Raw genomic sequence first — 14158 nt, 5'->3', positions numbered from 1 at the left:
TCATGGGCGCTGCTTGATTTGGGTGTGATTCCACGAGTATGCTCAGCTTAAAACTTCACCAAGCTGTACATGTATGATGTATACACTTTTCTATGTGTAAGTTATACCTCCAATAAGATAAAAACAAAAAGAACCTAGTGTGTGGTCTACGTCAGTTATCCCCGGCTTGTCCTGACACCCCAACATGGTGAAATGATTCCCAAATGCAGAATATTGATTCTAGTAGTTTAGCATAGATAGAGTAAAATCCTTGAAAAGATACTTGGCAAAGATACCTGGCACAGAAACCTAAGTATCCGTTTAGAAAGAGCACACACGCAAATAGAAACTGCATTATTTTATAGAAAAGCAGATTGTCCTGATCTCTTAGAAGTACTGAGTGAAGTCAGCTCGGAGTACAGAAAGGCCAGTTTCCCGAAGGTTTCCAAATATCTGTTTGCGGCAACAGGCCCATAGCTCTTCGGAAGAGCGCAGGCACTCCGGGGCCACTCTGGCAGGTGGAGGGTGGCAGGCGGCATCTGTGAAGGTTTGCCACTCTGCAGGAGACCCTGTCATTGCCCCCAAGGTTTGTGGTCCAGCAGGGAGGGCGGGAAGGCCTTTGTCTAGAAGCCCAATGTTGATGCCAAGCACATGGGGGGAGCTGGCTTCGGCCTCATGGTTTAAAATGTGGGGCGGTTTGCAATGCCCTTGAAAATGCATGAATACAAAGACGGGGCAGAAGTAAGTGGTGGGCATGGGGTGCTCACTGTAAATTTCTTCCAGCTTTGCTGTAGGTTTGAAAATTTGCACAATCAAATGTTACCAAAAAATCAAGCAATAAGGGGAGGGTAACAGAAGATTATAAAAGAGAAGAAAGCCCTCTGAAAAGGCCATTTTCCCAGTAATCCCATCTGTGGGGACATGTCAAAATCATCTGAGGAGTTAAAACACTCCACACAGGCACACCACACACACTTCATGCACACCCACACACGTGTGCACATGCACGCATGCACACCCAGGCTCCTGACTGCGTGTTAGAAGCTTCCCCGATGGCTGTGATGTGCACTAAAAGTTAAGTCTAGGCAGTGGACGGAACCCTTCCTGACCATCGGTGCCTCCGCCCTGGGCTGGAGGGTGATGCTCTCACATCAGTGACAGCTGGCTCTGGGGCAGTGGCCTGCACATGAATTCCCAAGGGCCCTGTGCTGGGCTCTGTCCAAAGCACTTTTCCTACATCAACTCACTCTGTCCTCCCAGCGCCCCTGGGGTTGGATACCACTGTAATCCCTCCCTTAAATGAGGAGACCGTGACACAGGAGGCGACCAAACTTGCCCTCGGTGGCACAGCTAGGCTCCGTGGCTCTGAGGCCTGATGCGGTGGTGTCTCAGGTACGGCCCCAGTGGGAGGTGGGGATGCTGGTCCCCTCTGGCCTCTGCCCAGGCTGCCGCCCCCCGATCCCCGGCCTCCCCATGTCTACCGCACGTACTGATTCCTCCCTTGCATTCTGCATGCATGTGAGAGGCTCCTCTTCCCTCACAGGTTTCTGGAGGGCAAGGCCTCTGTCTTATTTATCTATTTTCAGACTCGACGCCTCATATAAGGCAAAAGCTCATTAAGAAACCACGAGGGGATCCAAGAGAGCTGCTGCGAAGGCCCGGGGCCACCCTCACTCGCAGGTGCTGTGACTAAGCCAAGATTCCGCCCTAGGGTAGCTCGGCTCTCCAGCGCCCGTGCAGTGTGGCTGGGGGCAGAATGCCCCTCCAGGGCTCAGCACCAAACCCTCTGTGGGGCACTGTCCCACAGGGCTGAGTCAGAGGACTGGGGGAGATCCACAATGCGTCTGTGGCGGAAAGGCCAGAAAGTGTAACATGATCACCACTCACAGGGAGCGAGTCTGCATTAAGAAAAGTGGATCTGTAATAGCAAAATTTAGACAGGATTGTTTTAAAAGTTCATTCTTTCAAAGTCTAACTTTAAACCCTGGTTGACTCGATGTTTTAAACTCTGGCAACTACATCTTTTCCAGGCAGGTAAACAAAATCTCTGACACCCGAGAGTCCTGGGCGCCACCCCCAGTCTGGGGGCTTTGAAGTCCAGGTGCCCAGAGAAGCGGCTGCCGCCGCGGACGCACAAGACGCCCTTGGAGGGACTCACCCGAAACGCAGTGCCTTCCTCGATGATCGTCGGCAGCTGGGACAGACAGATGTCGACAGCCAGGTCCCAGGCTTGCCTGCGGAGAGAACAAAGGAACACCCACTGAGCATTGTGGACGGGCTTCCATACGAGGCCACTTCACAGGGCACAGGAGGAGCCAGCTGAGCGTGGGCAGCAAGGGTCTGGGCAGAGGCCATGGCAGCTGCTGGGCGGCATGTTTACAGTCTCACTGCTGCTCAGCCTCGGGCTGTAGAAGACGTCCGAGGGGAGGCCAGGGGAGAGCGCAGGCGGGAACGCTGGTGCTGCCAGCATTCTCACCATTTTGTTTGTCACATTTTTTCTCTTTAAAATAAAATGAGAAAAACGCCTGGGAAAAAGACACGAACGCTTCCCATTTTCTGCTGTGGCTTCTGACTGTGACTTGAACCCAAGTAGCAGCAGCCCATGTGTTCCAAGCAGCTGCGGTCCCTGCACAGGCTCTGATGGGGCAGCGTCCTGGAGGGATGTGGGAGAGACACCGGGGCCAGGCCAAAATGCCCCATCAGGAGGGGTCAGCGTGCAGTCAGGGAAAGCAGTCCTGGCAGTCAGGGCTGAGCTCTGTGCTATGACGGTGCCGTAGGGCCCATCCCCGTTCCTTCCCTGCCTCCCCTCCCCTGCTCCCTGGTGTGGACGGCCACCTGCTCAGTCAGTCCCTGCTGCCTCCCCATGGTTCTCACCAGGCACCCTGCAGTCTGGGGTCTCCTCCCATGCATGGAGCTGCTCCCTGCAAGCCACAGTGACTCCACAGACCACCCGGGTGATGTGCTTCCCCTGTCGAGACCCCTTGTCATAGTAACGGAAGACACTGTCCCTCTTGAATTCTCCCTCTTGGACATTACGAGGCTTTCTCCTCCGGCCTCCCTCCAGTCACAGTGAACACGAGACAGCCTCCTCCCTGGGCTCCCGACCCCGTCCTTCAGGGCCGTGCCGCCACAGCTTCCACAGCCCTCTCCTTGCCTGCTCTCATCCTTGCTCAGGGCGCCCACTGCCACCTGCTCACTGACATCCCCAGACACTATTTAAAACAGCCTCACACCTCTCTCCAGAGCTCCACACCCCGATTCTATCGTAGGACCAGCCAGCAGTTTGAATTGGACCTAACACCTCCAGGCCAATTCCTGGGATTCCCAGGTGTAGGCAACAGCCTTACGGGGCACCCCCAGCCACCATCACCATCGCCACCTTCCTAATGTGGCCTTGCCAGAGTCTCGGTGTTGTCCTAACAGCCCCTCCCAATGGGCTCCTCTGCCAGCACCTCCGTCCAGGCCAGCTGCCCTGTGAGCTTTCTCGGAGGCTCTAACACGGCACCCCTAAGCCCTTCTGTGGCTCTGGCCTTCTTGTGGTACCCCAGGCCTGGCACACCCCAGCACCTCCGCCATCTCCGGCCCTGTGGCGGAGGGACAGCAGCTGCCTCTGACTGACCCCTGCTTTGTATCAGCTGCTCTACAAGGACACTGTGGGGGAGACATGATTGTGAGACCGTTTCATCCCAGAGAGACAGAGCCAGGTGCCCAAGGCCACAGAGCCACACGCTGAATTACAGACATCCCGCAGGTGCCCTGGCATCCAGCCGTACCCAACTTCTTTCCCAGTGCCAGGCACATAGCCGGCTTTCAATAAGCATTGGCTAAATGAGTGGGGGCGAGCAGGAAAGCACACTCTGTATATGAGCAGACCCGTGTGAGTTTCGAAAAGGATACAGGGAAGAAAAGAAGGTCTGACCGCGAGCCACGAGCCTGGGCTCTGCTCCCAGCTCTGCTGCCCACTAGCTCCGGCCCAGGGAGCAGCTGACCTGCCTGCCTCGCCGCCTTGTCCAGAGGATGAGGGCCTGGCAAGGGAGCCCGTGTGGGAGGCCGCTTGGTGAAATTCAGCGTGTGGCTCTGGGGCCTTGGGCGTGTGGTTCTGTCTCTCTAGGATCCGTGTCACCATCTGTGAAATGGACTCATGATCATGTCTCCCTCACGGGGTCCTTGTAGAGCGGCTGACACAAAGCAGGGGTGAGAGGCAGCTGCTGTCCCCCCACCACAACATCCAACATGAACTCTAAACTGGAAGTGAATAATCACCTCACTCTCGGCACGGCCACAGAGCACAGTCTTGATTTCCATGGATACAGGTTGAATATCTCTTTTCTAAAATGCCTGGGACTGGACGTGTTTTGGATTTCCGATATTTTCAGGTTTTGGAATATTTGCATATACATAATGAGATCTCATGGGGACGGGACCCAAGTCTAAGAGCAAACTGCATTTATGTTTCATATACCTCTTACACACACAGCCTGAGGCGAATTTTACACCATTTTGTGCATGAAATAAAGTGCGCCCGCGAGGTCAGGAGGGGAACTGTCCACCTGTGGCAGCATGGTGGCCCTCACAGAGTTCTGGATTTTGAATCATTTTGGATTTTTGAATTAGGGATGCTCAACCTTCATGGTAGGGATAGAGGAAGAACAGCAACCCCTTCAGCCCTCCTCTCCCTTTCTACTAGAAATATGTTCCTTGTGGAAACCCAGTGACGGTCAGTATCATGGATTCTGCTTCTAGCACTGCGCTCTCTTCTCCTGGGTAATTTTCTAAGAGACTCGAGGACTCTGTGTTATTTTTTAGGCTAATGACACTCCGTGCTGCTGTGTCAAAGGGCATATTTTCTCAATGTCTTAGTAAAGGACCAAAATGAGAATGAAAAATGTTAAAATCCAGAAAAAAAGTAAAAATTTAAGATGAACAAAGGGACTAAAGAACAATTTTTCACTTTCAAATATATGAAATATATTTCAATTTTCCCAAGACTGGCCCTCTTTGCACAAACATGCCCTTCTCCTGCCAATAGAGTTAAGAAGCAATCAGGAGATAATCAAAAGCGCCTCAAAGTATGTGCAATAAATAGCTCCCACACGCCCCGTCAATCCCCAGCTGCGGGCAAATGGCATTCAGCAGCACCGAGGGAGACCTACTCCCTCAGTAAAAGAAGCAAAGCCAATTATTGCAATTACACTCTATAAAGATGCCTTGAATTTAATCAAATAAAAAGTTTCTGCTTCAGGAGTTAGAAGAAAGTATATACAAGTTAGGGGAGGTGGAGGCGAGAGGAGGGCAGAGAGGGTGTCTGGGCTGTGGCCCGACAAGACCAGCGTGGCGCCCAGTGTGGCCTCGGTCAGTGCTGGGCGGGGCACCTTTGGAACCGTGCCTCCCGAAAGCCTATTTGCACGCTCTCCAAGGCCTTTGCTTGGCGCTGAAGGCCTGAACTGCACTGGAGACATGGCTCAGCACACCGGACAGGATACCGCCCAGCGAAGCTGTGTCAGAGCCACGGGTGACAATCTCTCTCGGACTCGTGACCCGTGTCGCTGCAGTGGGACGCCGTGCTCCTAAAAGGCTGACAGCCCACCCGGATCCAGCCCGGGGGTGGGAGGCGGGGACTGACCCAGCTCCACATTTCACAGACCAGAAAAGCAGCCCCAGACGGTTCTGGTTTCACTGATGCAGAGGCTCAGGAGGCTGCAGGGATGAGACAAAGCCCAGGAGGGTAGCTCGGCGCCTGGACGATGCTAGGAGGCTGCTCAGGGACGTCTGGCTACCCAGGGCTATGGACTCGAGGCAGAGCTGTCTACATGAGACGAAGAAAAGAACTTTGTTGAAGTACTAATGAGAAGAAAGAATGTAAAAGAACACCTACAAACTGCTGAAAGACAAATGCTGGAACCCGATTATTAGCATACAGTGAAGCGGCCCTGAACCTCAAGCTACGGCTCAGCCTGGGCCCAAAGGACAGCCCCACTCAGAGCAAGGCAGGGAAGACGAGGTACTGGGAGGAGCTCAGCCTGGCACTGCCTGCTGAGCAAGCCAGGGGCTCTCTCAGGGCTGTGGGCGGTTTATTTATTTATTTAACCCAATTAAAGGGCCAGATTAGATGACCATAGGGCTCCCATTAAATTCTAAAATTGCACGACAACGATTTTTTTTTTTTTTGAGATGGAGTCTTGCTCTGTCACCCACGCTGGAGTGCAGTGGTGTGATCTCGGCTCACTGCAACCTCCGCCTCCGGGTTCAAGCGATTCTCCTGCCTTGGTCTCCTGAGTAGCTGGGACTACAGGAATGCGCCACACGCCCGGCTTTTGCATTTTTAGTAGACACGGGGTTTCACCATGTTAGTCACGCTGGTCTCCAACTCCTGATCTCAGGTGATCTGCCTGCAGTGGCCTCCCGAAGTGCTGGGATTATAGGCGTGAGCCACCGCCCCCGCCTGCACGGCGACCTTTTAAACAGCAGAACAATGGTATTCTCTAATGAGCATTTATCTGTTGATTAAAACTGGCTGCATTTTCTAGGATAAAATCAACACAAACTTGCAGCTCTTAATTTGGGATTCCCAACTAAAGGCAAGTGGGAAAGTGGGTCCTGTGTACACATGAGAGACCATGGTGGTGGGCTTCGGGAGCGGCCAGCCCTGCGAGGTTTGGCAGCACACAACAGCAGAAGGTGGGAGGGGACCGGGAAGGTGTCTGGATTAGCACTTCCCACAGCCTGCGATCACGCCGCCTGGAGAAGCAGGGCTGGAGGGCTGGAGTGCAGATCTGAGGGGAGGCTGTGATTAGCTGTGACCAGCTCATCTGCATCGTGGGCTCCGCCCCGCCGGCAGCTGGGGGCAGAGGGACTTTCTAAGCTGTTGGCTGCTCTGATGAGTCACTCGCCTGGAAAACATGTCATCCAGGCAAGAGCTGGGTTTTCAGGAAACAGCCCTGAGATGGCGGGCGCCCAGGAGGTGGGCTGGAGGAAAGCCATCCAAGTCCGCACAGCCTCCGTCTGCACTTACCAGTCAGAGAGCGGCGCCCGCCCCGGGAACAGAAAGCACAGGTTATTACCGCGGAGAAACGCAAGATTTCAGGACCCCTGAAATTGAAAGTGAAGGAGAATGACTCCCCGATGACTTTGCATCAAAAATTAAACAGGAAGCAGGCTCTGAGTAGTCATCACTGCTGCCGCGGCCTGAAGCGAAGTGTAAATGCAGATTACTTTGTGTTTTAACCTCAATTTCTGTTAGGCTTTGTTCCCTTTTTCCTCTTGCTAAAAATTCAACCTCTCCATCACCACCCAAGGAATATAATAGCTAGACTGTAAATTATTTATTCCACATGCTCTTTTCTGCTACCTTTCCTGTGTGCTCCCTGGGGATGTATACACTTTGGTCTATTGATGAGGGGAGGAAAGAGCTCTGGGCATTGTTTTCGTAGCAGACAGCCGTGCAGAGCCCCCTGTGATGCTCCCATGGCGAGGAGCCCACCTCCGCAGCGGCTCAGTCCTCAGCTGCAGTTGGCAAAATCTAGTAACAGAGGTGAGCCCGATTCTGTTTCTGAGCTGAACGTTCTCCATCTGTGCGTCTGTCTGCTTCTCACTCCTTTGTGCCTCCCTCCCTGCCCTTGTTAAGGAACGGGATTTGAGCTGGGACATGCCACTCAGGGTGGAGGCCACATTCCCTTCCTCCCTGGATGAGGCTGGACCAGACATTGCCACAGGACAAGAGGGCGATGGGCGCGTGAGCTCTAAGTCTGCCTCCGGGCCTGAGCTGCCTCATCCACTCCTCATGGCCTTCCCACCTGCTAGAATGTTGCCCCAGTGGCCAGCAGGAGCATCCACGGGGGATGGGAGCCTCCAAGACAGGAGCCGCCTGCACCCTGACACCTGGGGCCATTGCAGCCTGTGCTGCCTATGCTCACACATGCCCATTTGTAAAGCACCTGGATCTTGGGTTCCCAATGAACCCGTGTTTCAATTAGCACACCTAACTACCTCCAGGGAGGAAGGCAAACCAGTCAGTGGAGTTTTTCTACACTGACCAAGCTGGTGTCTCAAGAGGGGTGTTGGCTGCATGCCCGCCGTATCTACGTGGCTCAAGCCTTTACAGCCAGGTACCAACATCTTCCTCATCTCCGGCTCAGCACAGAGGCTCCAAAATAAAGACGATTACCAAGCCTGGGTGGTTATCCCCTCCCTACATCTGCAACGTGGTAACATGGTGGAATGGACTGGCTTCTTGTTAAATTTTACTGTGTGCACAGTGATACAGAGGGATACACAGGGATACACAGTGACACACAGGGATACACAGTGACACACAGTGATACAGAGGGATACACAGGGATACACAGTGACACACAGGGATACACAGTGACACACAGGGATACACAGTGACACACAGGGATACACAGTGACACACAGGGATACACAGTGACACACAGGGAGATACTGCTGCCCTCTGTGGAAGTTCACTGTCATCAGAGATCTGACATCGCTGTCTCCAGAGCGCTGGCGGGATTCCGATGGACAGTGATAAAGTCATGCATCAAATTCATCACAAGCCGCAAGGACTGCTCACACCTAAGAAGGCTTGGGGTTCCCCAGTCTTCCAGAAGCCTCCCTCCTGTGTCCAGACTAGTAAACTCACTCATGTTAAGGATCGTGGTGAGAGTGTTTAAGAGTTAGAATTAGACTTCGGATGCGAACACGCCTAGGACAGAGTGGAGGTGAAATTCTGCTACGACGGACTCCACAGAGCCAAATGCCTTATTGGAGTGGGGTTTTCTCGGGGCACATGGACTGAGGAGTCAGCCTCCGTGGGGAATGGAGAGGAGGCAGCGCAGGGGCCTGGTCTCTGGGCAGTGCAAGTGCAAGTACATGACTCTCTGAAACCCGGGAAGGACGTGGAGCTAGTGCAAGCGAAACCTCTGTGCTTGCCTCTCCTCCCTCCTAAGCACCCTAATTGTGTAGCGGATTTGGGAAAACACACATCGGAACAACACACGGCTGTTATAGAATCTCCGCTGGGAAGCAAAGAGCTGCTTTAAAATGATGTTCCCTGCTGGGCGCGGTGGCGCAAACTGTAATCCCAGCACTTTGGAAGGCTGAGGTGGGCACACTGAGCTCAGGAGTTCAAGGCCAGCTTGGGCAACATGGTGAAAACCCATCCCTACAAAAAATACAAAACAATTAGCTGGCCGTGTGCCTGTAGCCCCAGCTACTTGGGGGTCTGACGTGGGAGGACTGCTTGAGCCTGGGAGCTTGAGGCTGCAGTGAGCTGAGATCACACCACTGCATTCCAGCATGGGTGACAGAGCGAGACCCTGCCTCCAAAAAAAAAAAAAAAAAGATGAAAATGATGCTCCCTGTCACGGTAAGCCTCTGGCATTCCCGAGTAGCAGTGCACCTGCGATCTCACCTCAACTACCAGACTCCTTTTGGAGGTAATGACGAAGCCACTGGACAGCAGTGGCCCGTGCAAGGTGGCTCAGTGCAGGGGCGCTGTGGCACGCAGCAGCCTGATGCTGTGAGGAGGCTGTGCATGAGCGGCTTCGGCAGAGCACCTGAAAGGGTCTTTTACAAACTGTCAGCACTCAGACCTGGGGGGTGGCCTACTACCGTTCAACTAATTCCGATACATTTTTTGCACACATAATGAACAGATACAGGCTGACAAACCCCCATTTTTGGACATATGTTTTGGTGGCAGTGAGAGGAGAGGAAATGAGAGAACTGGGTAGAGCTGGGGTTGGGGCAGGGTGGGGTTGGCACTGGGCAGTCGCCAAGGTGGCAGGTCCACCTCAGTCAGGTTTATCCTCTAGAAACTGAGGCCGGTGGAGCTGCCCTGACTCCAGGAGACCAGGAAGACGCTACAGAACAGAGAAGCTGGCGGGGAGGATCCGTGCGCACCTTCGGCGTGGGATGTGCTGTCCTGGCTCCTGACCAGCCAGACCACATTTCCAGTCTTTCTTCTCCTATGAGGCCTAGGATCTTCTCCAAATCTAAAGCCCAATTTTTACGTTCAATTCCCTATCAAAGTTGGTTCATGATATAATTTTCAGCATTAGATGGAACTGACTAGTGTTTACTTTTTAGTTCCAGATTGATGCTGGCAGCCTCGTTGCTGAAAACCCTCTCCAGAGAACATGTGTGAAATGCAAGTGATTCTCCTGAAATTACATCATCATTGATTTCTGTACAGAGAACTCTTTAATATTACTTATTTGGCACTTCCCAGCATAGAAAGAGAAGAAGCCACGATGTCAGACCTTGCAGAAAATACCTCCACCTGGAGAGGACCCTTGGACACGCACAGGAGGGGCTGAGGAAGAAGAGTGGGGGAAGCGTCCTGAGACTCAGCCGCAAGTCGCCCTGGACGCCGCCCTCCCCATGCACATGGCACTGCCATGTGTACGGGCCGCCCCCTACGCTGGGAGCCGAGGCACTGATGGCTTCACCTAAGCCTCTGACCCTAGGGGTTCATGGCCCAGCTTGGAGCAGGCAGGCTGCAGGCTGCTGTCTGGTGGGATGTGTCCGGTTGGGCTCGCGGAATGCTTTTTAATGCCACATTAGATATCAACATCGAATAATCAGATAATTAAAAAGGAAAATATGAACTTTTGGCTACTCTATGACTGGCAACTGTGGGCCAAAACCGCCCCACAGAGCCCTGGTTGGATTGAGCATGGCCCGAGCGCTGCCCTACCCATACCCGTGCCCTCCTGGATGCCAGCCCGGTCTTTCTGCTGACAGCCCCCACGCCTGCCTCTTAGGCAACTCTACCAGTCATGTTTTTCCTCATGTAAAGAAGTATTCAATTATTTCTTCTGTGTGTCTCTAGTTCTGAATTTATGAACAACAATGCCTTAGCCATAAAGACTCTATTTTTAAAAATTGCTTTTAGTGCTTCGAAGGCTTAGAAAATCTACAGGCAGATTTTTAATTAGCCAAAGTAATATTTATCAATTTTTAGAATGGAGAACCATCACCCCAATTGTACCACCCTGGCACAAACATCATTAATGTTTATTTGTAAATCTATTCAGTGTTTTATTGCTATGTGTACTACGTATTTTAACATAGATATTAACTATATTGCTGATGCAATTTGGTGTTCTGTTTCTCATTTAACATATCTTTTGCATAGTCATGAATAAAATGGTAAGACTGCTTACATTTTCTTTTAAGTATCTAGATCTTAATTTACATTCCTATTCTGTTAGGTAGTAGAGTCATTCCCAAATTTTCCCTCTTATAACCAATGTTCCGACAAATGGCTTGATTTGTCTTTGTCTTCCAGAACATCCCATCAGTCCCGTTCCTTGGTTTTTCCTTAGCGACCCGCTTCAGTTACGCTCCTGAGCCAGGTCACGGTTGGTTGTGGGGCAAAGGGGCCGGGCATTCAAAGGCAGGGCAGGCGGTGGGCAGGCAGGTGGGTGGCCACCGGGGCCAGCACTGTAAAGGCCGTAAAGCCAAGCAGGGGTCAGGGGCCACAGGCCTGAGGTCAGTGAGGTCTCAACCAAGGGCAGGCCCGAGCCAGGCGGGTCTTGGCCGGGCATCGAAGGGTGGGAGTCACCAAGATGACTCGGATCCCAGGACAGGGCTGCCGACTCCCCAGCAACTTCTCATGTCCAGCTGGAGGGAAAACCCCAGGGTTCTGTTCTGCAAGTGGGATGTGGCTGACTGCAAAATGCAAGGAACGCCACCTGCCACGGGGGTCTCATATGAGGCGCACGTCCTTCCTGAGACCTTGCACGGGCTCCTGCTCCCAGGAGCATGACTACAGCAGGTCGCTAAGTGCCACTCCCTGCTCGTCTCTGCCTGATCAGACTCATTCAGACACGGGGGAAGCTTCCGCACGCTGACAACGATGCTGTGATCCGCCAGCACAGCGGCCATGTGTAACAAGAGGTGACAAGAGCTTTGCTCCCTGGTTAGATGCCACTTCTGCCTGGGTGCACTCCTGTCCCAGGGATCTGCCTGAAACAGAAGCTCGTGTACATACATATCATGACTCAGCATGTACGCCGCTGAGTCAGCATGGGGCAGGCTGGCGCTAGACGGCTGGAGCCACGGCCTGGCCCTGCCATGCGGGTCCTCATGCACCCCAGTTTCTCATCAGTAAAACGGGCATATTGATAGCAAAAACTGTAGCTTTATAGCAGCACCTGCTGTGAGAGGGAGATGGCCTAACAATTATAAAGCTTCAGAGCACACCCAACACGCAACAGGCGCTTAATCACCCTATTCTTACATGACCCCTGTGGTCACCTGCCATGACTGCCTTGCCTCAGGGGAGCCGTGGTCAGATCGCTCCCTAGGCTCTGCGACTTCACTCTCACCCTCTCTAAACCCCAGCATGGTTCACCAGCTGAGGTGGACAGGTTCGAATGTGGCCCCACGACCTCTGTTCCAGGTGTGGACTCTCCCTGGGAGTGCAGGTGGGACCTGAGACTGCTTTTGATCAGCAGAACATGGCAAAGGTGACGGCTGCCGTGACCGTGTGTGGCACTAGGCAAGGCTGCAGCATCCGGCTCCCGCGCTGGCTCTGAGGGGCGGGAGGCCACGCTAAGGACCCCAGCTGGTAATATTAAATAGTTCCGTCAGACAGCAGAAAGACCGGGGACGCTGGGTGGTCTCAACTGCAAAGGCAGCCTTAACCTGGTGGGACCCTGCACAGAGAAACGGGCTGAGTCCCACAACAGGCACCGGACCTGGAGGCTGTGTGCTGTTCTGAGCTGCCGGGTCTGCAGGGACACTGCTGTCACACAGCAGTAGATGGCCGGCACTCTCCCTAATGCTGTTTCCGCCTGCAAATTCTGTTTTCCACGAGTGGCGCTGGAGGAACTCCTATTACTAAGCAGAGGGAGACGCGTCCATCGGAAGGGCCAGGACTGGTGTGTAATCTGTGAATTAGGTTTTCTTCTTTCAGCACAAATCAGCTTCAATTTGGTACAGTGGCTCCCCTGGGCGTTCGCATTCACTGCTTTGCCGCGAAGCCTGGAGCCCAAGCCTGGCGTGAGTCACTCCCACTCACCTATTCCTTCCCGCGGGCCGAGTGGCTGACTAAGGCTCCCTTTGTGTTCACGTCAGTCGCCAGGGCAGGACGCAGATGCGTGCCCAAGGTGTGAGTTTCAAAAAGAAAAAGGGAAACATCCAAGCGTGTAAAGCTTCTTCTGCCTGTTGAGGGTGAAACCCCAAAGCCACCCTGGCCGTCGGCATCAGGGGCGAGTTCTAGCCGCGTGGCTGGCGGAGCTCACAGGTGTGCCCAGCGGTGACAGCACGGCAGCCCACCCTGAGCACCCCACAGGAGGAGCCCTGCCCTTCACCACTCCTGGGCTGGTTGTTCTTCAGTCTTCATCGCTGATGTCCATCAAACCCAACCATGTGGACACAGTGACACCCAGCAGAAGGTTGCCAGGGACCAGGAGGAGGCCAGGGCAGTGCTTCCCTGCCCCAGCCTAGGAACTGAGGGGGTCGCCACTGTGATTCTACATGAACAGAGTTCACTCCCCTGTACCTGGGCCGGCCGGGAGGCCCCGGCTGCTGGCAGTGGCGGCACCAGCGGCTGCTCCAGCGGCTGGGTGCTGCTGGCTGCTGTCTTCTAGGCCAGCCCGCGGTCACTGCCGCAGGCCTCAGCAGGGCCTGATGATAAGCTCTCCACAGCCGACCGGGAAGAGCCACTTTCCTGGATGAGGGGAGGAAACATGTTTCTTGCAAACGGGCTGTGCACTGTGGCAGGGCTCCTCTGCGCTGCGCTTCCTCCTCTCTCAAGGGCCCCATCGAAATGGGGCTGGCGGTAACAGCAGACCCAGGTAAGGCAGGTGAGATTTTCTCTTACAGCAAGACACTGCGAGGGAGGGGGCCGGGATCCCCTTCAGGTTGGGGGCACCACAGGCAGGCGGCTCACGGCTGTCAGGCCCTCTTCTGGGTGGCCTATGTCTGACAACCAATGCAGAATGCAGGTGAGACCACTCACCTCCCATCCCATCCTCAGAGCTCCCCAGGGCTGGCAGAGGTGAGCCTGACTTCTCTCTGCCCACCCCTCCACCGCTGACCCAGGGCTGGTCCACTCACACGCAGTGTCGTGACACCAGCCTCTGTCTCCGTTTGCTTCTCAAAGAGCCCGCCCCGCAACAACCAGGAGGATGCACCCAAAAGGGAAGCGGGAGGACATAACGCCGCA

The 14158-nt window shown here is 53.9% G+C and overlaps 1 protein-coding gene across 7 annotated transcripts in view; it reads right to left on the bottom strand.

Annotated features, from left to right (window-relative positions):
- Positions 1 to 14158, bottom strand: part of RPTOR (regulatory associated protein of MTOR complex 1) — a 408568-nt gene that overhangs the window by 120973 nt on the left and 273437 nt on the right. For all 7 annotated transcript variants that reach the window (XM_009191419.4, XM_003913544.5, XM_009191423.4 and 4 more), the window contains one exon: positions 2138 to 2213. In XM_009191419.4, the coding sequence (XP_009189683.1) occupies positions 2138 to 2213 (76 nt within the window). The remainder of the gene's footprint in view (positions 1 to 2137; positions 2214 to 14158) is intronic.

The sequence above is a fragment of the Papio anubis genome, chromosome 17 (assembly GCF_008728515.1).
Source record: "Papio anubis isolate 15944 chromosome 17, Panubis1.0, whole genome shotgun sequence".
In the NCBI taxonomy this organism is placed as follows: domain Eukaryota; kingdom Metazoa; phylum Chordata; class Mammalia; order Primates; family Cercopithecidae; genus Papio; species Papio anubis.
The sequence above is the reverse complement of the archived record's forward strand: the minus strand, read 5'-3'. Positions and strand labels throughout refer to the sequence as shown.